The 23,438-nt window shown below is 47.8% G+C and overlaps 1 protein-coding gene across 4 annotated transcripts in view; it reads left to right on the top strand.

The window, feature by feature from the left end:
- Positions 1-23,438, top strand: part of LOC139052724 (sodium-dependent noradrenaline transporter-like) — a 165,559-nt gene that overhangs the window by 126,721 nt on the left and 15,400 nt on the right. For 3 of the 4 annotated variants that reach the window (XM_070529766.1, XM_070529768.1, XM_070529775.1), the window contains 7 exons: positions 91-222; positions 689-917; positions 8,109-8,247; positions 8,679-8,813; positions 9,567-9,670; positions 15,754-15,991; positions 17,975-18,115. In XM_070529766.1, the coding sequence (XP_070385867.1) occupies positions 91-222; positions 689-917; positions 8,109-8,247; positions 8,679-8,813; positions 9,567-9,670; positions 15,754-15,991; positions 17,975-18,115 (1,118 nt within the window). Of the gene's footprint in view, positions 1-90; positions 223-688; positions 918-8,108; positions 8,248-8,678; positions 8,814-9,566; positions 9,671-15,753; positions 15,992-17,974; positions 18,116-18,663; positions 19,180-23,438 lie in introns of those variants that run through there. The other variant, XM_070529781.1, reaches the window with a different exon arrangement.

The raw sequence follows: 23,438 nt of genomic DNA, 5'->3' as shown, positions 1-23,438 counted from the left end.
CGGGATAGGGTAATGCGAACAGTTCGCTCGCTTTTGTATGCAGTATTCGCCTGCTCTGTACGTTTTTTATTCTCTTCTTGACGTCCCCAGGTGTATTCCTGATACCGTATATGCTGATGCTGATCTTTGGAGCGCTGCCACTCTTCTACATGGAGCTCGTTCTGGGGCAGTACAACAGACAAGGTCCCATAAGCGTCTGGAAGTTGTGTCCTCTCTTCAAAGGCAAGTTGGCCAGTTTCAGGGCACAGTTTTTCTTGTTGTAATAAATTTGCAGTTGCCGATGATTTGAAGCCATTTAGGGCGTATCTCGGACGTGCAGCTGTTATTTCGACTCTCGAGCGTTTCTGTGAAACCACGTACCTTTAAGGATCAATCTTCTTTTTAATCCTAACCATGGTTGTCAAAACGCAAAGTCATCGAGATACTGTGCAGCACCGTGACCTTATTGGGACACTGCACATTCAGATAAATGCGCCTCCAGTGACGCGCACTTCCAGCCCATAAATTCGCAATGGGATCACGCGGTTCTTCTTTTATAGGCGCCTGCGATATCCCCAGAATGGGGAATTTACAGCTTCGAGCTATTAGAGTTCCACAGCACGCGCGCATTGCCGCTCGCACTCCTTGCGAGTGCAGCCATTTGCCAGTCAGGCACAACAGGTGAGCGAGGGAACCTGTGCGCTCGCAGGCGTGGGCTACTGCTCAGTGCTGGTGTCATGGTACGTGTCCTTCTACTACAACGTCATCATCGGCTGGGCGCTGTACTTCATGTTCTCGTCGTTCCGGGCCGAGCTGCCGTGGTCCAAGTGCGGCAATCCGTGGAACACGCCCAGCTGCTACAGCGGCACGCTGGCGGACAACGACACGGACGCGCCGGCCGCCGACAACCGCACCTCGCCCGCGCTGGAGTTCTTCAAGTGAGCGAGCTCGCGCTTTCCGTGCCTATAGCGAACCACCCTCGCGCAGGGACGCCCGTCGCCATTCAGTGTGTACGCGAGGTGAGCGTGAACGCACCCGTGTGTCATGTGTCAGGGGCTGAATGCAGAAAAGCTTGCGGCTCGTAAGTGCTGTTTGCCGTTGGCTGGCCGCCTTCGCTAATAACATGTAGCACAACATGAATGACTGGCGCCTGCTCGTACGAACAGTGTCTATAGGGTTGGAACAGACCCGTATTCATAAATCAGTTCAAACGCTAGGGAGTGTTTCTTAAGAAAAGGGTGCCGGCCAATCATAATACCGGATATAGTGTCAGTTGAGGCGTCCGATCAATGGTAACAAGTTTTTGCCGACAAAAAGAAAACTTTGCGAATTCGGCCTTGTAAGGGAACATTCACAAAGTCCTTCTAGCGCTACAGCACTTCGCAATATCATGAGACCGTCGATCGTGATAAGGCACAATGTTCGCTACGATGATCTGCCAATCGCGCAATTTTCTTACGAAGAAAAATAACTCCTTGTGAGTCAGGGCTCGTATTCGCAAAACGTTCTACTCCAGAATTTTTCGTAAGAGAAAGTTCCAGCCAATACTGATGTTGTGCATGTTATTAACGAGCGCATCCGGTCAATGGCAAACAGCACTTAAGAACAAAAAGCTTTGTACATTCGGCCCCAGGCCCCAGGGATAGTATGCACCAAAAAAATTTATTCAGCTAAAACTATTCGTAAGGTCATATGACATCCGGTCACGCTGTCGGACATATCATTAGCGAAAGCGGCTGGTGTTAAGGCAGCCACCAGTTGTTACGGGGACGGGGTTTAGGCGACCTTCAACAGCGTCTGCTTGGAGCTCGAACCAGGTTTACAATCTAAGAGGGCTCTGCAGGGAAGACTGGGTGATGTAAAAAGAAATAACAGAAGTTTAATACATGATTACGGGTGAGCGGTGCGCTCCAAGACAAAAAAGTACAGAAACATTCGTCGTGCGTGCTCCTGCACGCAAGGGCAGAGAAGATCACGCAGCGCCTTGCTGCCCTTATACTATCCACCATCCGGGCAACTTCATTCTCTCTTGCTCCCTGGTAGAGGGTCTTGTCAGCACACTGGTCAACTCACGCAGAGGAATACGGAGAGATACCACTCCCTGGTGTAGACTACGGTGGTGGACGTAGATCACGTCGGGTCAGCCCACACAAAGGAATTCGGAGAGAAACCACTCCCTGGCGTAGAGGCGGGAGCATAACACAGAGGAGAGTAGGATTTGCACTGGTGCATAATCCCGTCGCACACACCGAAGGACAAGTCTTTTCATGTTTACGAGCGTGAAAATTAGGCACGTCGTGCTCACGCGTTTGACATTCGTTCCATTCATGACCGCACAAAGTGAACCGTAGCACCGGCCAATGGCAAACAGCACTTAGGAAAGAAAGGCTTTCCATGGGCCAAATTCACAAAGGTTTGAGTTCGTAGTGCTCTTTGCCCTTTGTCGGCCTCCTTCGCTCATATGTCCAGCATCAGGATTGGCTAGCATCTGCTCTGCCTGACGGTATTAGCGTGCTTTTTTTTTAAATTTTTGTGTCGTGAATACCAGGCCCTGGGCCCATAGTCAAAGAAAGTTCTTATGCTTCTAAGAGAAAATTGTTCGTAAGGGCTAATTTCAGTTAATCCTGATGCTGGGCATATTATTAGCGAAGGGGGTCGGCCAATGGCAAAAATCACTTACGCACGAAACGCTGGGACCGAATTCACAAAGGTTTCGTTCGCAACTGCTCTTTGCCATTGGCCGACCCCCTTCGCTATTAGTATGCCCAGCATCAGGATTGGCTAGAAATTTCTCTTGCGAACAATTCTAGCGTGAAAGCTTTTCGCGAATACTGGCCCTCGTGCTCATAGAGCATTAATTCGCTTTCTGATCGCTTTCGAACGAAAAGGCAAGTGAGAAGCAGATGCGACAGAACCGTCTCGTCTTCTTCGTCCCAGCGTACTTAAATTGCGTTGTCAAGGCACTTGACGCTACGAATTTTGGACGAGGAGGTCACACTGTCATCATTTTTGCAGCCTTATTTCCGAGCATTAATACTGTGCCGAAATCAGGGTCCATACTTACAATCCTTCTCGTAAGTGCCGTGCGCGTGTGGCTGTATCGCTACGTGATCATTTCGTTATCACGGTTAACACTATCATGAGTGGCAGGTGCTCGAAAGCCAGCCAATGAGAAACCGCTCTTACGTAAAAGGGACCGAATTCACGAAAAGGTTTGTTTGTGAGTGCTATTTGCCATTGGTTGTCCGCCTTTGATTGATATGTCCAGCATCAGGACTGAACGAAATTTACTCCCGCGAACAATTCTAGCGGAAGGGCTTTTTGTGAATAGTTTTGTTACATGGGCCCGGGGCCCATATAAATACTTTCGTACGCTGGAGTGCTTTGTAACCAAAGGCGTCGGGCAATCGTCGCAAAGGATTATGCTATTTGCGAAGGCGGCCAGCGAATACAAAATGGCAAACAGCACAAATCCCCGTGCATGTCTTCTTGCATGCGTTGTTTTGAGAGAAGATTTTGTGTAATACCGCCCACAAGAGGTTGAAAAAATATTTAGCGTCGGTATGGCGCGCCCTATTGTTCACTGCAAGCGCCAGCAGACCACGGTGTGATCTGCTATAGCGCCAGCTGTGTGGAATCAGGGTATACACACCCCTTCTATATGCATGCCTTTGATTCGCTCAGAACTTTTGGTTTTGTTTTAGAAAGTGGTGGCGAAGAGATGTGTGTCTCCGCAGCGATGGAAGTGCGGCGTATTGTTTTGGAAGCTCGCGAGAGACATACGACATAAGTTCAAACTGTGAGGTTTCCACCTTGTCAGGAGAAAGCATCTAACGTGAATACTGCCAGTGTGTAACCTTCCCACGCTGAGATTACCTATGCAGTCGGCTTCTGGGGCTTCGCAGGTGCGAACAAAACATCCGGAGATAGATTTCCTATAAATTATAATGCGGAGGTATTTACGTGTCTCACTTTGTTGTTTATATGAACGCTGGGGCTTACCCGTCTTTTCGGTGGGTCTTTCTTTCTATGTTAATTTGTTTTTATTTTGGTTTTAATTTATTTTATTTTTTCTCTGAGACCTGGTGCCATTTGGCAAAAATTATGAATGTTGCCGTGTCGGAAATACGGACGCTGCAATCAGCCATTGCTTTTACCAACCCTGCAGGCTGCTACCTAACGGATTCTCTATACGTTAATCCCCAATGGGTTGTTTGCCCGCAAGAAACCAACTACCAAGTCGAGACATTTGATGTCGGGATAAAAAAGACAGAAAGACCGAAAACGGAATTCGGCTTTCCTATTCGCCACTTTTTCAACCTCCCGCATTCCCGTTGTCGCGCCAAGGAAATAAACAATTTATCCAAGGTGCAAAAAGCAAAGGGGATGTCCCGCTGCCAGCGACAATTACTTCAAACTCCCTGGTGGCTTGCGCTCTTGTTACCCGCTTTCGCCGACAGCTGACACCGGCAGCCGTGACCCGCAAAGAAGGACCGCGCCCTTGTCTCCCACCTTGCCGAACCGAGTCCGCCGCCACCGCGGCCCACGGTGGGAACGAAGCAAAAGCTGAGCCCCAAAGCGAAGAAAGAGAAAAGCGCGCCGCGCGCGAGGGAACCGGCCTCCGAAACCCCGATGCTGACACCCGATCGCGGACGACGGCAGATAAGCAAGGAACGATCTTACATACAAAAAAGTGCACATGGCAGCGCGACGGGAACACTTTCAACGGCAAATAACTCTCACTCTTCTTCGGTAAGCAGGAACTTCGGCAACCCGGGAATCGGTCGACCCACGCCCGTTTCTATCGAGCGCGAGTGTACATATAAGAACGCCTCTCTGCTCGCAACATGCGATACCTGCATGCAGGAAAAGGAAGTGCGAAGAGCAGATACATTCAAGCAACGACCGAATGAGTTGGAGCAAAGAATCCTGGCCTCACCCACTAAGCTAGAACGGAGTTTGGGGCCGAGTTGGGCTAAGAAGCGCTGCGTTGCGCTAACAGAGGAGTGCGATACCAAGCTGCGGTCCTGACAGACGGCCACCGTAAAGGGTCCGTCTGCTCCAGCCGTAAAGATTTTCGCGCTAGGAGGCCACGTGCGCTCTTTTATCTGGCACTTCCGCTTGACGCCTCCGCGGACCCCTGCCCGCGGTAAGGGGGCGTGGGCGATTTCGGAAAGCACCCCGCGGACGCCTACGGGACACGGGGCCCTGAGGTTACCATGGCTACTATCGCCCCGTGCACTGTGTGCCCACCTAGCACTACTTCGCACTTCGCTTGGCTTTGTTTTGCCCCTGCTCCTCCTTGGGTGGAACCCACTAGACGCCGCTAGTTATATTTTCATTCTAACTCTTTCCCTGCCACCACCCATATATCGGACAGCTGGGCTCGCGCGTCGTAGCACAGATCAACAGTCAGAGCGCAGCGCCTTCGAATGCTTTGGACGAAGCGCTCGCGGGCCTCAAATTGAGCTCACAGCTGTACTTCTGTTTCTTGATTGCGTGAGTTCGAAAGAAACAGGCGCGTTAAAATAGGTGCCTGCCAGCACTCGTCACGTTGTTTGCAGGATAGATAGAGCGCTCATGAATGTATCTCACTTATGTAGATTCGAGTATGCATATCACAGAAACAATGTGAAGCTCACAGATGCACAACTTCATATCATATTGACCGCAAATAAAGACGGGAACAGCAGCACACCAACTAGGCCAAACTGAAGTTCTTCTGATGCACAACTTCAGAAAGTAGCATAAGCACCACGGCACACAGGCACAGATACACGTAAAGGCGTAGTTTAAGATGCACACAACGTCATAAAATTAATTATCACGCACTAACACAGGAGCAATACTCTATGTTACGGCGTGTAATAAACTGGCGCTGTAGGGGTTGAAGGACGGACTTCGGGATGAAAACCAACTTGGGAGGGTTTATTTTACATTATTTACAAGGAGGTGAGAGTCAAGTAACAGTCGTACAGTCATTACGGGCCGGCAGCAACTCGGACGCTGCGGCCCGCGGCAAGAAGTTCGAGAGAGGTCAATCAAGGGAATTCTCCAGAATGCTCGGGTCTCTCTGGAATGCTTTTTTAAAACCCTTTGAGGACTGGAAGTCGCGTCATGTTTGGCCAATGGGAGAGTCCGCTCAGATGACGCCATTTTCGGCCAATGATAGGCGCCCGTGCGATGGTGTCATACCCGGCGAAGAGAGTCGCCGCTTGGTCCCCCTTGCTTGATCGCCTGATCCCCCTTGCCTTGCTGACTAGCAACTCGCCGTCACAAAAGCCAGGTGGGGGCGACGCTGCCAGGCCTTCCCGGTACATCACAGCCGTCTTGTTTCAGGACCCACTTTCCTTGCAACAATGCCGGGCTATCCCTTCGTTTTCTGGAAAACTAGCAGTGAATAGTTCCTCGGCGACACACGACCTGGGGGCCGCCAACTTGTTTACACGTGTCTTGCCTCAGGAATGTGGCATCCCTGCTTCTGCATTCCTCAATTAGCTGTGCTGTGATTCGATGTGGTCTGGGGAACTCGAAGTAGCCTCAGGAAACGGCGCCATATCTAACAGCGCCTGTAATTCCGTTGTATATATACAAGATCTGACGAATACACGAATATCTTAATGGATACTAAATAATTTCGATATTCTTTAGAAAAGTGTTAGAAGCCACAAGCGTTCCTTAATTAATTTTATTATTGTTCACTTTTTATTCTATTTTTAGGTGTTTCGTTTAGCCGTCAGCCTGTGTCTTCCTTAGTTTGTGGTTCTTAATTTGTGCTTCGGCCTCTGTTTTGCAGCATAGTCATTGACTGTAGTCGAGAAGGTAATGAACATATACGCGTGACCGCAAGAACATTAACAACTAGCAACTGGCTAGGTTTCAGCATATATACGTAAAGCACGCTTATATAGGGAAACAGAGAGAAAATCACGCAAAATATTTCCACGAAACAGGAACAACAGATGGAGACAAACACTGATCTACGCCCACTTGCTGCATTAACGAAACTAACCGTAAACAACTTAGTGATAATGATGAGATCCTCGTCCTTCGAGCTCGTCTTCTGTAGTGAAAAGAAAAATCGTGCACCTACTGTATGTTTCAGTAAACGTGTATCAAAATTCTGGACATTGCCCTTTCGACCATCTGTCGAACTGCACCGCAATACAGCAGCGTAACTCAATCGGTAGCATTTTAAAATTTGATATTTCAAAATATTGACCGAATTTCAACAACTTTCAGGCGGCAACGTCGAAAGGGTACTCGTTTCTAATGACTTACGTATTTATGGCACTTAGGCGTAACTTTCTGTGGCGTTATCAGTGTTTTGATCAAAACCAAAACTCTGCTGGTGCATTGCAGTGAAGTTCGACTGCTGATCGAAGGAGCAATGTCCAGAAATCCGGGGTACGAACCAGCCATGTCTGGAATCAGTTATGGGACGAACTCGCAATGTGACCACGCAACAGCCACACATCACCGGCCGTTGTTAACGGTCTGGTTACTAAAGGTAGGCAACAATGCGAGGGCCAAGTCACCAGCCAATAATGATTGGTTCTTGCCTATCAAACGCATTGCAAGTTCCGCCCCTGGTTAGCTGATATGCGTTCTAGACCCCACAGTACGCCATAATTTTTCTGAGACTTTACGAATGTAAAGCCCCTATAATGTAAGAATTCTGTTTGCTCGATTCTATTCCTTCCTTTTTATCCACCGTTCATGGTTGGCCGATACAGGTGATAATGTGCGCGGAGCTCCGCTTGGACTACTGACGAAACGTAAAAGGGAAGACCATTGGAATAGAATCGTCCCATTATTCCGACCCATACGCTTACAGAAAAAGCGAATATCTGCCGCCTGGCAATGCGCAAATGCTGATTTCACTGGTACAATCGAGCTTATGTACTTAAGACACGTTGAAAGTGAACCGAAGGTTTACTGTATCTGAAACTACCGTAAGCTGAGTCGCTCAAAAATCTGAAAAATTCCGGTGGCGGTACCTCTTCAACGGCGTATGTCAAGGCAGGGATCATTAAGGGGCAGCAACAAACGGTTGCCTCAGCTAAGAATTTGTGTCTTTCCGAGTGGTGGGTGCCACTGTTGGCATCTCGCGGTATTTCCTTTGACAGCCGCGCGGTGCTGGAGCTGCACACGAGCCCCGGCATGCACGACCTCGGCAGTCCAAAGTGGCAGCTGCTGCTCTGCGTCTTCCTGGTCTTCATCATCCTCTACTTGGCGCTCTTCAAGGGGGTCAGCTCTTCCGGAAAGGTAGGCCACGGGCTGCACCACGCTACTTACAGTACATGTATCGGATGCGCGCGGTCTCGGCACTTTCCAGGCACATGTAACTGCTGCTGCTGTTCGAGTCTTGTTCTTACTGCGCACTGATCGCTTTAGAAACAGCGAAGGCGCACGACAAACGGCAATTGGCAATTGTGTGACTGCACGCTCGCGTAATTTCGCCTAAATGCGCCTTACGATTGGCTGGACCATTGGCTGTGTTGTCGCTGAATACCACGACCGGCTGACGTCCATGCGCCTTCCATTGTTGGAGCGCTGTCTCGTACTAGGCTAGCTTTCTTGAAATTGAGTAATTATTTTTGCTGCCGTGCGCGTTCGAATGTGTCTGACGTCGTCGAGAAGCCAGGTGCATGTGCTTATGTGTGTCCAGAGAAAACTACATGGTGCGCGCGACGCAGGTGGTCTGGGTGACGGCCACTGCTCCTTACGTCATCTTGACTCTACTCCTGCTGCGTGGCGTGCTGCTGCCGGGTGCTGGCCAGGGTGTTCAATACTACTTGCAGCCGAATGTCAACAAGCTCCTGGACACGCAGGTGCGGCCAACACGGGACTAGCTTCCTCGGCGTCCTTTCTTGGCACCGCATTTGCAGCCCTATTCATAACCTGTTGAGCAGAAGAATGTCACTCGACAGCTCATTAGTGTTTCGGGCGTCTATAGCCACATCGCATAAAACCTGAAGCTGCCGTCTGCTGCTCAAAGCTGCGATGAAATAAAACGAGAGGCAACCTGATGTCGTAACACGAACACACGTTACAAGACCAGTGTGCGATAAGAGGTGAGCCTAAAGCTGGGCGCTAGTACTTTGCTTTCGCAGAACGTGGTTACGCGGTGTCAGTTATACCAACGGTGGTTTTCAAAGCCAGCCAGTAGCGAGTCCTTCTGTACACATTTCACGATATCCAGGTGCATTCTTGTTCTCTCCGGGATTTATCCGAGGCGTTACCGAGAGACACCCACACGTTTGCCCTGTGGGTGTCTCTCGGTGAATAAAATTATCGATGCTGGCTTCAAAGAGATGTGCGACATGTGGATGCCGGCTGAGATTCATGGCAAAACGTTTCACACCCAGAAAGAAGTCCTTAGTGCGCCCGTCGCACGTCTGAAAGCGCGCGTGGCACCCGCGTATTTGCATACTATGCGCCCTTTGCGGCATTTCGCGGACACGCAACTTACGCGCGTGTTTGTAAACACGGCGTGGGTTATCACCGTGATGCAAGCGATATAGCGCTCGGTGGCAGTCGGCTTACGGCCGCGTGTACGTGCCTTCTTTCTTTCTCCGTCGCAGGTGTGGGTGGACGCCGCCGTGCAGGTCTTCTACTCGGTGGGAGTCGGATTTGGCGTTCACCTCACGTACGCCTCGTACAACCCGTTCCACAACAATTGCTACAGGTATGTACGCGCACGCGCATGCTTCTCGACTGCGGTCACGTGCTCAGCGCGAATTTACATCTGCGAAGAACGCCGCTGTTCTTCACATTCTACCCTTTATTTTTATTTTTGCTCCCCCCCGCAGCGTCCCCCGTGGACGCGCGCTGCGGCGTGACGTGGTATCAGCGGCCGCTCAATCGCGGGCCCCACGGGGCGCCTTATTAGCAGAGCTCCCAGTGCAAAACGCCTCGCGAAACCAGTTCGCGAGGCAGGGCTATCGCGCATGGTGCGCTGCGTTCATTAGGCCGACAACGTTCTTTTGTTTCCTAGCACGTCTGAGCAGTCACTTGCTCGAGGAAGGTTCCGAAGACACGCAGAGCTCACAGCGGTTCGAGAAAGGTCTCTCTGTTGGTATACTCCTTAGGCTGGCCTCTGAAGGAATATGGATCAAATTCATTGCTGCATGGGTGAAGGGGTAAGCTATTGTGAGGGACATCCTAGGTGCAGCAAAATGTCTGCAATAAGTCTGAGTCGCAACGACCGCAGTGGAATGCCGTTTGCCATGAGTGACGCTGGCTGATGCTCCCAGGGCTTAGGTTATGAACACACTTATAGTTAAATGCCCATGAATATGGATGGCGGGAAAGCTACCACCGTAGCTTGATTGGTAAAGCATCGCATTCGTCAAGCGAAGGTTCTGATTTCTGAATTTGACTCCCACTTGTAGCAAAGGCGCTTTAAGATACAACAAAAAGAAAGCGACTAGCTTTCTTTGGCTCTGTCAAACGTTTTCGTGGTCGATGGTTGGTGGGTAGACTTTCGCTGCCGTTACAAAGGCGTAGAGGCAAAAGGCGCGCGCTCTCGCACAACCGAGTTGCGGTGCGCGTTCGTTTCCCAATGCAATAATATATGTATATGAGATTCAGAACCCCTTCGATGGACACGTTGTTCTCCCAAACTTACGATTATAGACATGATATCGCGAAAATACATCGGCTTTTTTGCCTTTGTCCTGGCATTTGAACTTTTCTTTTTGTAAAGAATGAATGCTGAAATAAAGGAGTAGACTGGAATGGAAAGTGTTTCGTGAAGTGTCAATTAACATCCAGAGCTGTGTTGGTATTTGGAAAAATAGGCAATGGGTGACAATGAGAAGGTGGAACACGGCCTTGTTGTAGACATGCCTTCGCAACATAGTCTGTAAAGCGCGTCAGATAGCTGTGCGTGTAGGCGAATAGCCGAGCCTACCGGCAAATGTTGTAGCGCGAGAGCTATGGGGCCTGTGAGGGTTTATACGCTGTGTAGGAGAACTAAAGGTAGGACAGCCCTCCGTTTCTACCGCTGCCCTTTCCCACTGTGGCGGTTGCAGGACAGAGCTCCGGCACCGCTACAGACCGCTACAGATGGACCGCTACAGATGTCGTGGTTACCAGATCTTTTCCCTATGGAATTCCGCAATGAGAGAACAAACGCTGCCTAAATATGCTCACTGCATCAAACATACGCATTCAAGAGCATCATTCATTGAGTCGTTGCCTCAGCTAGGTTTCTATAGCAGCGCACGCTTAATGCGGTGGATGGGAGTTCGGCTCCCACTGGCGACTAGCTGTTGTCTTTTTTGTCCACTTTCCTTTCCCTCTATGTTATCACTTCTGCACTTCAATTAAAACAACGAATAATTTCCTCTATGTTCTTTCTCGGCTTCATTATCTGTTGGCTTCATGTGGTTGGGACAAACGAAAATCGGGCCCCTCGGTTCCTCTCCTTCCCGTCCTTTAATAAAGCAAGCAGATTTCTAGAACCGTTCGGCTATTCGTTTACATTGACAGTGATTGTCCATCGTTTCAGCACAGTTCTTTTCCCCGTCCATTTGCTTTTTCCTTTATTAAAAATATCACGTATCTCGTGCAGCTCAAGTCTCGCTTTTATAATGATATACGGCTTGTAATAGTTATGTGCAGCTCATATACAAAACAACAGACAATGTCCTCTGTGTTTGTCATGGCTTCATTGTCCGTTAGCTTTTTATGTTTGCTGCTATGTTTGCTGTGATCTTTGAAACGAAAGTGAAAATAGGAAAGCTACGAAGCTGAACTGGTCGAGTGTCCAATTCGCTACCCTGCACGTGGCAGGGGCCTAAGGAAAGAGTGAACAGAAAAAGAGTGAGAGTGAACACCGCGCACACCCAGGGAGATGCAGCAAAAACAAACGGTCCCTCCTAGCGCTGCACTTCAAAATACTCCAACGCCGCACAAATAGCGTTTTTCGCCAGCGACAGATGTGGTCCCCGTCCCAGAATGTTTGCCTCTGCAAAAATTCTGAAGTCCATCGAGTTTAACTTATCTTAAAAACTGGCAAATCGCCCATAATAATCTACAACGATCCGGCATATTCTTCAGCCAAGCTTCCGTTGCATTATAAAACGGCAGGTGATTAATTAGTGAAGTGTGGCCTGTTTGCCCGATGCCCATACGGAGCTGTGTTTACCGCAGGGGTGGCAATTAACGGGGATAAAGGGCCACGGCTGGAGGGAAAACCAAACAGCGACCACGGACTCCGTCAATACCCATGCTACTTTCTGAGCCTCTCGCGTGTCATGGCGCTACGCTGTCGAAACAGCGTCATTTAACCTAAATGCTGAGACATCAAACGCTACCTAAATGTCCTTACTGCAGCCGGTATACGCATTCAAGAGCGTTGAGTCGTCGCCTCAGCTATTTCTATAGCAAGGGACGCTAGATACCCATTTAGCTTCTAGGAAACTATTTGCTGTATTTAAGGACGAGAAGGAGGAGAATCGAGGGGCCCCGTTTTCGTTAGCCGAAACCACACATGTGTGTGCTCTTAACTTCAACAGAATCGACTTGGAATACCGCGTCGCCCGGCGAACGCTCCAGTTGAGAGAACGCCTTGCGTGGCAAGCTCTCTTGCGTGAGCGGGAATTTTAAAGGCAAATTTTGCATCGAAAAATGTGCCGCCAGCGTGCCTGACTTATTGGGAGATGTTGCCTCATGCGCCGCTGACACAAAGGCCAAGTTACGGCTATACGGTGAGACGGCCAAGGGGGGTCCGTGGGAGCTGTGGAAAAAGAAGTAAGGAAAACGTGCAGAGAGCGCAATCGCAGTTTCTGGCGAAAATAGGCTTTTGCAACTGCCGTCGCGTTACTTGCGTGAAATGTGCGTGGTGACAGCGATTGCGTAGCTCGTAGAATTATGTTCGTCCTTGAATAAATAATATTGGAAAGCACGGACGCAGCTCATTGCGTCACATCGGTACGTGACAGGTGGCAGGGGCAGTCTAAACATGGGCCAGGAAAGCGGGGCATTGTGCTTTTACCATCTCTGAACTCCGGTCAGTGATTTATTTATTTATTTATTTATTTATTTATTTATTTATTTATTTATTTATTTATACAAGTACTTTACGGGTTCCGGCATCGGAAAATTATATGAACGGGTAATAACACTTTTGTTTTTACAAGAAGCAGTCAAAAGCAGATGCTACAGAAAGGAAAGAATACACAAGAAACTTTTGATTTCTGAAGAAACACATTAAAATCTGCACAAAAATGAAGCACTATAATATGTTAAGGACGACGTTTCAAATGCTGGATCTACATAAACCGCAACATCTAGCCAAGAATATATTTCTAGTACCAGAGAAACGGCGTATTCGCTGTATCTTCAGGAGGCTTATTTCATACAAAGGAACGTTGAAATGCAGATGTGTTAAATGCATTGGTGTGACCGTAGAGAATCTGAAAACTGGGATTATTGTACAGACGGCGGGAAATGGCCATGTGATCTACGAAGCGGCAAGAAACAGGGCTCTTTACACTTGGTGATCTTGTGCATCAGACAAAAAAGCAAAATGCTTCTCCGCGAATTCATAGAAAAATGTGAAAGCGGTTGCTTGATTCTCGTCCCGCCAGCATGTTTGCTGTAATCGTTGACTTTGTTTTGAACTGATTCTAAACAGCGGATAAGATGGACTTGTTGAGGTAACCAGATGGACGATGCGTATTAGAGTTTAGGTCGTACAAATGTTTGCTAGGCGAGTTTTCACGTGGAAGGGGGCTGGGGTGGGGGTGGCGGCAAGGGGGGGGGGAGGGGGGAGGGGGGGCGAGGTCGCGAAGATTACGCTTTAGGTAGTGTAATATACAAAACGTGCAATCTTATTAGTATGTGTAGACCAAGAAAGGTTACTTTTAAGATGAAGGTGGATGGGGACAAGACTATTATTAAAGAAATACTCAAACGTGGACATTAATCCCTTCCGAGTAAAAGTAATTTGGTTATACTTTTATTCATTTAAAGGAGCAAAAATGAGTGTTACTGGCCCCCCAAAGATTTCGGGAAGCGATCAATATTCCCGAATACTATTGAGTAGAGTGCTTATCTGTGATAAGCTCACGCTATGTGATTAATTTGACCCAACTTTGGCCCATTCAGCGCCTAGATTGATGTGAATTCATGTGAATCTAATCCATGCTTTCTTATGTGCCCTGATTTAGCGCAGTTATGTGACTGGACTTTGTGTTGAATTTAGTGTACTAATGTGCCTAGACTTTGTGTTGCTATGTTTCTGAGTTGACTTTCAGTTTTAGTGTGGCATTAGTGTACTTATGTGACTTAAGTTTGTGTTACTGGGGTTTGCAGTTGACTTTTAGTTTTAATGCTTTTAAATTATTTCTTTTTGATATCTCTGTGTGAAAAAGAGTATGCGGCGCCAACTAAAAGCGCCAATATCTAGTAAGCACCGTATTATAATGAATAAGACATCAGCTAACACGAACACCAAATTTTAATGCAATCAAGATGTTGCTGCAGAGCGATATGATAGGATGGTGAGTGGATTTTGCGATAGACTCTGTAAAGGTCTGTGAAAAGGCGTATAGAATGATCTGGTTTCAAAAGGAAGGTTGTTTATGAAAATTAAAGGTAACAGGTGCCCAATGACAATGACACTACCCTGGGGAACGACAGATGTGACTTCAGTGAGAGGGAGAGAAATGTTATTGGTGAAAGTGAACTGCTTATGAAAACACAGAAAGTTTCTAATTCAAGGGACCATAAGCGAATATACGTTAAGAAAGGATACTTTAGCTATTAATCTGTAATGGGCCTTGGATAAATCAATGCATATACAATCTGTTTGAAGATTTTCATTCATGTTGATAAATAGCTCGTTTGTGAACACAGTGAGCTGAGTATCGGAAGATACCCCTTTGCGGAAGCCGTGCTGGTTACCGAAAAAGTAACTGTCTTGCTCTAAGTAAGATGCAACTGACACTCCGTCTGTGCCATCACCTGGATCCGCTGGTCATGAAAGCAGGATGATATCAGAATACAATAGAACCGCACTTATGCACTTATGTTTTTATTTATTTATTATTATTGTAAAAATTACGTGTAATGAGGTTGCGCACTTGAGAACTTTAGGTTGAGATATTCAATATTTCTATTACAGGTGACATTTTCTTAAGAATAGACCACAAGATAGTTATAACGCTCAGCCCGTTTAAGAGCCAGTCCAGCAACATTATACATGGATCTCACAGGGAGGCGTTTACGGATGAAAGACAAAAATTTACTCTTCTAAAACACTTTCATTTCAGAAAACAGTATTCACAAAGGGGTGCGCTCCTAAGTGCTGTTTGCCTTTGGTCCGCCGCTTTAACTAATAGTCCAACATCACAATTGGCTGGCACCCTGCACACAGGTCTAGCATGAAGTCTCTCTCGTGGATACACACCCCGCTTCCCCGGGATTATTATTATTATTATTATATATTATTATTTGAAAATGCTTGATTGATAAGGAAGGGAAAGCGCGAAGCCGGCTGGCAATTCTACCACCGCAAGGGACGCCACGCCCGCCTGCTCTTCCTCGAAGTTAATGCACGCAATATTTTACTGCGGATGCCCTCTGCAAACAAATGTAGCGAAAATCGTCATGCATTTTGAAAGGTTTCTCATGTCTTATCTATAGAAACAGAACGTGGTGCGCTCGTCCCGCTTCGCCATACATCCGCGATTGTTGTCACCATGCATCCGGGGTGTTGCAAGTGTTAAGTGTTCGTGTGAATGGGCGACGTTCGCGCAGGGACTGCCTCATGACGACGGCGGTGAACAGTTTCACGAGCTTCTACAGCGGCTTCGTGATCTTTGTGTACCTGGGCTACATGGCGGCCAAGCAAGGGGTGCCCATCCAGCAGGTGGCCACCGAGGGACACGGGCTCGTGTTCCAGGTCTACCCCGAGGCCATCGCCACACTGCCCGGCGGTCCTCTGTGGGCCGTGCTCTTCTTCGTCATGCTTCTGACGCTCGGATTAGACAGCGCGGTCGGTGCATCGCTCCGTTGCTCGACTACTTGCTTGCTGCGGCGACGTGCTATTACTTGAACTGCTTCAGCGCGATGCCAATAAATTTGCTACTGTTTGTTAATATCCGATCGCTTACGTTTAGCTTTGAAGTATCTAGATTTGAGGACTTCACCTAACATAAGCCTACCTCTGACGCTTGACGTTGATGGGGACAGCTCGGTATAATATCGACCAACACAAGAATTAGATTTGGTGACTACGCTGAGGTAATACGTTGTCGTAACTATCGGGTTGCTTCCCAAAACAACTAACTGTTAACTGTGTACATCGCTCTTGAAGACAAGCTGAACACGGGCTCAAATCTTGCTAAGGCATTGAAGTGGTCAGTCCCATGGGGTATACCTGCCCTAGATAGAGATTAAGCGGCTTCAAAATTGCACGCGATGACCGCTCGAACGTGAGTCACTGTTTTACTTCATAATTTATTGTACTTAAGCGTAGTAAGTCTGTTTCCAACTATAGAATTTCTATGGCAATATAGCGATATGTGATGAAAAAGCCCTACTTTGCCACCTTGTCATGGGGCCCCAAACTACCTCTGGTGGAGCATGCGCACCCACCAAGCAATCGAGAGAAACTCGCTAATCAAAGCCTCCCTGCTTCGGTTCTCTGAGCACTCGACAGCGGAACTAGTGTGAGAGAGCCCTGCTCCGCAGTTATCTCTGGTTGTCATTTCAAACATGGCATCAAACTCCGCTGATAAAGAGCCAGTGTCATAACGTCGTAAAATTTCAACGTTTCATTCTCGTGAAACAGTTCAAATTTAAATTTTGTTTTGATTGCATTGAAATATATTTTAATGAAGAGGCGTTACAATAACACTTGTGACCTGATACTTTCTTTTAATTACCGCATCCTTTGTCGTTGCCGTCGTGTTTTAGAGCGCAGCTTTTAGGCACCCGTTCCTGCGACGACCGTCCGCGTCCTTCGTAACCGAGTGAACGAGCACAACGAAAGATCAAAGAGTGAACGCGGAGCTCAGCGGGGGATGAAAGACGGTGATAGCGAAGAGAGCGCGAGAAGGAAAGCGGAGGAGGAGGGTATGGTGAAAGCGTGAGAAGAAAAGTGTAGTGCCACGCAAGAGGGACTCTGCGGCGACGAGGGCTACGAGATGGTGCCAGAGTAGCGCGCGCCGTCTGTTCACCGATGACGCCACCGATATGGAAACAAAGCGCTGGATGAGTGGAGGTCTGTCTGTGGTCGCTGCTGTGAACCACGGCCACGCGTCACCCATGCACTGCCTCTCACCATCTACCTATTAGCGAGGCAGTGGCGCCACACTTCTCTCTGTTTGCAACGCACCGCATGAGACAGATTGTCGGCGCCAGCGAATATATCGCGAAATGAAAACATGTATAGAGCTGCGCTCAAATTCATGAAGTAAAACTCTTGCTTGGGCTAGTTGGTTCATGCTTGAATGAGTAAAGGCAAGGCGCAAAAGACCAGTACGTTTGTGTTCTTCTTACGTCCTGGTCTTTTGCGCCTTGCCTTTACTCACTCAAATTCGTAATCGCCGGTGGATTTTTTTCAAAGCTACAATCTGTAGTTTTTTAAGAACTCCCATTTTTTGCTTTCCGAAACTGTATAAAGGTGAGCCTTCTGCGCGGAAGCTAAGCTAATCAGTAGCATTTTCTATAAGCTGGTTCTGCTCTGCTCAACTCAAAGCAGCACAATTGCGCCCGCTTTGTACGCCGTCTTGCTTCGTCGTCTTCTGACATTGTTGCAAATATGATGAGTTACCCGTCATTCGTTGTGAACTAGCTGTGTGTGGGGACTGCTGTTTCGCCTTAAGCTACTAGGCCTGGTCCTCAGCCATGCGATAGCTTCAGACCTCTTGTATCGAAGCTCTGCCCGATAGGAAAGGCAAGAGCGTTATACGCTGGCTTGCTTCTGCGCCGCTGACGGCGACTTCTGGGGGGGCGCGGAACGTTGTTTTCGCAGATGGGCGGCCTGGAGAGCGTCATCACGGGCCTCATGGACGAATTCAAGACGTTCTTCGCACGCTGGCGCTGCCGCCGGGAGGTGTTCACGGCGGTCGTCATCTGCGCCTCTTTCCTTATTTCCATCGTCAACGTCACGAGGGTCAGTACCCGCTAGACGTTTGGCCCTATGCCAGCAGTGCATGCTCGACACGAAACGTTGCGAGGGCGAGGCTGGGTAGCAAGAGACGCCTCTTTTTCGTTCCTCGCAGTTCTTGTTTATATTTCAACCATTAGCGCCCACTGTACTATAGAACCAGTACACTTGGTTTCGCATCCCTACCTGTTGAACAGCTGAATATTTCCTTGTGGCTATTTGCGTTTCTTTTAGCCAGAAGGCACGCGCAGACACCATAACACAGTGTGTAATCTACAGTTTAGTCCATCTACAATAATTTCGCGCCAATTACAGCAATACTGCGCACTCATGACAAATGGGGATGTGTACTCGTTTTTCATTTAATTCTACTCGCCTGCTTTATATATTTGTGTTGTGATATTAGCAGTGCTTAGTGCATATGTTAAGCGTGTTAGAAGCAAACTGTCGAATCTGTGGCTACATTTCAAAGAGCGGAAGACGTATTCAAAGTTTGGTGTACTTTGATATAGTACAGCGGGCGTTAGCAATTACAGATGGGCGGTTTTTTTTAGATGTGTTCCAGCATGGATATGGAGTTTTTTCTTCGGAAGGAAGCCGTTTTGTCGCTTTCGCGACGCTCTGGATGCAATTGAGAGTGCAGAAAACAAAGAAGAGGACATTGATATTGTGATTGTGCCGCCAGAATCAGCTGAAGTTACGGATCAGAAGGAAGGTGACGGCGACAACACCGATGCTTTCGCCGCGAACGACGTCTGCGGTTAGTGTTTGATTGAAGTAGCACGACTGAAGACACCTTAGCCGCACTCGCGACGCCGGCATGGCCATTGCCGTGCTTTCAGGGCGTTTCTATATGTGTATTTGGACGCTTATTGCGGATAGTAACGATCAGTAACCCTAAGAATGTCGGAAAACCTGCTGTCATGCCGATTTTTCACGCCCGAGCATCATGGAGATGCGAGAAGTGTACGGACACTTTATTCCTCGTAAGAGGGTGCTTCAAAAGTTTCATACAAGGAGGCAGGAGCGCAATGACAAGTGCCTTAGCCATTGAAACCCCATATGTCCAGATGTACTACACCATTGTAACTTGAGAAGCAATAAATATTTCTCGATAATGTTTGAAAGGTGTGATATTTGTGTTATTCTTTCATTCTTCCGATCACGGCGGCTGCATTTGAATGGAGGCGAAATGCGAAAACACCCGCGTACTTAGATTTAGGTGCATATTAAAGAATCCCAGATGGTCCAAATTTCAGGAGTCTCCCACTACGGCGTGCCTCATAATCAGATCGTGGTTTTGGCACGTAAAACCCCATAATTTAATTAATTCTTTCATTATTCACAAACTTCGAGGAAAGTAGCACTGGCGTTTTTACCATGGGTCACAGAGGGTTAACCTCCGCGCTGACTGTGGCGGCCATCCTGCTCCAACCGCGCGGTCACCAGTTCAATTGCCCGCACCGCCATTCCATTGGGCGCGACACCCGAAAAAGCACGGGTTTTAATAAAGAAAACGCTGTAGGAAATCATCCTTTAGCCAGAGTCGTCCGCTATATACGGCGTCCTTCATGACGGGAGTTGGTATTTCCGGGATATGTCCCTGTTGTCCCCGATGAGCGTCCCTTACCCAGAACACATCTGCGCCAAGCTTTTGTCACCTTGTTTTCGGTAATGCGGTTGTCTCAGATTGTGTCGAATTCACATTGCCTATCCCCAAAAAATGTGGTTGTCCCTCCTTTCCATAATATTTGCGATTTTTTAAACATATTGTCACGTAGTAGCGGTGGTACGCAAGAAGGTCAGAATAAGGAGTCGAAGAGCAATAAATTGATGTAGGTTATTGGGCCAACTTGTGCCCGCAGAGAAACTCGGCGGCGTCAGAAGTAGCAAGCCAGAACGTCGAACCCATCCCGACAGATCACTGGTTCCTGATTTACAACTCGCTCCAAGAACCCTGGAGCATGCGCGACAAGTTTATCTGACGGGCCCGTCTAACGAAAGTTCAGGACGCATCAATAGTGAGATATCACTGGCGCATCGTTGCGCTACAACAAAAACGCGATTACAAAGCGGCGCCGAAGGTGGGCCGTCAAAAAATTACAGGAGCGCACGTGGCAGGCTTTCAGTAAGTTTTTCTTCATCCGCTGATGATTTCTTGGCCTTGGCAAATGGTTTCGCCAATGCCGCAACGACAACCGAATCACTTGTGCTACGAGCCCTTCCTATTCACTCCTAAACAAAATTACACCCTTTGGGGTGTATATTCGCCATACACCGACAATCGTCATCTGTCTTGTCCGCATTTCTTTTCGTTAACGCTGCGAGCCCGGTACTTGCAAGTCACTAACGGCACGCGCGTTACCAGCACGACACAGAATTCTCGACAGGAAAGTAGTGTGCGCAGCGTTTTCAAGAAAGATAACGCAAGCAAGACAGATGACGATTATTGTTATGTGGCAAGATACGACCCAAAAGGTGTACATTTGTTCAAGGGAGAGTGTACAGGACGTCACAAGTAACGCGGGCCAAGCTATTAAAAAACAAGCTAAGAGATGGGAAGACGGGACCAATGGTGTTCTGTTTGTAGTCGTCTTCTACAAAATTAGTTATTTCTTGTTGTATACATATATGTTCAAATAGCTACTTATCCGAAATTAATTAGCCTTATAATTTTTCAGTAGTATAATGATGTATACTCGGACACCAAATTGTTCTTCGTATTTGAAAACGCCACGTTCAGTTGTTTCAGCCTGCTTCATTTTTCCTAATGACTTTTTCCGTGTATAAAATTTTTAAGGCCTAATGCGCAAATAAAAGTGGAAGTGAGCGGTGGGCACCCCTCGTAGTTAGTGCCTTTGAAAGCCACTGATAACTTGAAAGCAAGGCATTTATTTTGTTCCACATCATCACTGTCACCATCATTTCCCATAGTGAGTTGTCCGTGGAATGACGGCTGATGTCTTCATTACCAACAGCTCCTTATTCACAACTTCTTTCTTGATTACCCTGGACAAGGACCCGGAGTAATCAAAAAGAGGTTCTACAACTGTTGTTTTCCTCCTAGACACTGCGATGCGCAATGTTTGGTGACGCAGCTTTGCTAACAACGCATGATATGCTCAAACGGAACAATTGCCGGCCAAGAATGCTGCAACACCACAAATTGCAGCTCTTGCTGCTAACCAGCCAGCAAACGCACACGCGCACAAGCACACACGCACGCACGCACGCACGCACGCACGCACGCACGCACGCACGCACGCACTCACTCACTCACTCACTCACTCACTCACTCACTCACTCACTCACTCACTCACTCACTCACTCACTCACTCACTCACTCACTCACTCACTCACTCACTCACTCACCCCCTACACACACACTTACTCAAAGAATGACAAGCCTTCACAATTTTTCAAAGGTTCATACTTTCTCGCAGCACACACGATCGCTAGCAGAAAGCATGAACCATTGAAAAAGTTGCAAAGTTTGGCAGTTTTTAAAAAAGCAAACCGTGCCAAATGAGCTAGTGATAAGCTACGCCATTACGCCTAAATACTCGTGAGCGAGGCAGCCTTGTTGAAGCAATAACACGACGCTCGTCGGCAACACGCCACAAGCCCCCAAAACATGCGTGCTTTTCGCTCGCAAGAATGGCTGCAGTTTACGGTGCTTTTGGCAGTCGAGGCATGGAGCCAAAGAAACGAGAGCACTCAACTGTCACGGGAGGCTGAATAGATGTACATAGCCACGGCGTAGTCAAATCACAATAAGCGCCCAAAATGCACATGTCTTCTTTTCGTATCTTTTTTCTTAATGTTCCTTCATTGGAGTTTCATCGCGTTGCCAGGAAGACCATAACTTTGCATCGGTGTTCCCATTACCTTTATTATTTCCATCGTAAATTGCTTGTTGGAAGAGCAATGGCACATACTATACCAAGAACCACTACGTGTGTATCGCTATTCCAGTAGGTTCGCTCTCTGCTAAGATGTGCGCAGTGTAAGCCTTCCGCTATATTATTTTGCCGCAGCTAGTCAATACAAAAGAGCTACAAAAATTCTTTTCGATGGCCTAATTTTTGTCTATACCATGTGAAAGCTATCATGGTGACCAAACTAAGACTCAAGAATGGAATTTGGAACGTTTCACTTTTCTGTGGGCACCACTTGCCTTACAGGAGGCCAGCGTCGTTTGTTTAACTTTCGCGGCCGCTCTCGAAATTCGGGCACGCACACGAAGACTGCGCAGTGCACAACGTGGAGCGAGCTTTAAATATAAAATGGTTCATTTTGCTCGGATGGTTCATGAATGCGTGATGTTGCTGCTTCTGTACTGGCAAGATTGCGATGGTAGGGGGTGGTACCGATCTTGGGGGCGCCACCAGCAATGCGGAAGCTGTTGGAGATGAGGCCGAGATTGCGGTCGCTACGGTGCGTTGGCAAGGGCTTGGCTTTGCGCTTACATGGGTACGCCATAACAACGGCCAAATACGTGCTTGCTCAATCACGCGGTGTTGTTCTAAGGATCCTTAATTGCGATTCCCTCTACAGCGTTTTCCATCCAAGCAAGAAAACAATTTTTTGAGTAAGTGGTCCCCGCGTAGCTTGCAATGTAGTTTGTTTCGTTTTGCTTCTTGGTGAGGAAGTGCGGCACGTGGTGCTGATGAGAAATGTTACGGTGGTTTATCGTTTTCTTTATTCTACAAAAACACTTCTTGTCTAGTTGCGCATTCTGAAAAAAAAAAAAACATATTTACACATAACAGAACGGGTCCAATTCAGTTACACACCTAAGAACAGCTCGTGGTTGCCTGGACGACCAAGTCACCAGCCAACTTTTTGTCTTTAGTTAGCCACTACGCTGAAGTTATTTAACCAAATTGATAATTGCCGGTTTAACGGCGGAAGTATGTATGCCAAATTGTGCTTCCCACTCGAAAACATACTTTATAGCTTCGCGCCCGATGCATTGTTCCTAGTCATTTTTGTCCCCATTTCAATGCCGTGAGGCAAAATATCAGGGCAAAAAAATGCAGTCAGCGCGCGGAAGTGCGCCTCGCGTGCGTGACGCGGGCACTATTCATGAATGATGTGGCAAACAACTCACTCTGCTAAATGATTGGCACGGTGACCGCATAAAGTGGCAAGACATCAGTGTAGATATTGGCTGCTGCTAAGAAGAGAGAGAGAGAGCAAACGATAAATGAAAGGTAGGGAGGTTAACCAGGACTGAGCCCGGTTGGCTACCCTACACTGGGGAAAGGGAAATGGGGACGGAAAGATTAAAGAAAGAAGAGAAAGTCCAGCGGGGATATCGTTCAGT

This window comes from Dermacentor albipictus, chromosome 1 (genome assembly GCF_038994185.2).
Source record: "Dermacentor albipictus isolate Rhodes 1998 colony chromosome 1, USDA_Dalb.pri_finalv2, whole genome shotgun sequence".
NCBI classification, from domain to species: Eukaryota; Metazoa; Arthropoda; class Arachnida; order Ixodida; family Ixodidae; genus Dermacentor; species Dermacentor albipictus.
The sequence above is the reverse complement of the archived record's forward strand: the minus strand, read 5'-3'. Positions and strand labels throughout refer to the sequence as shown.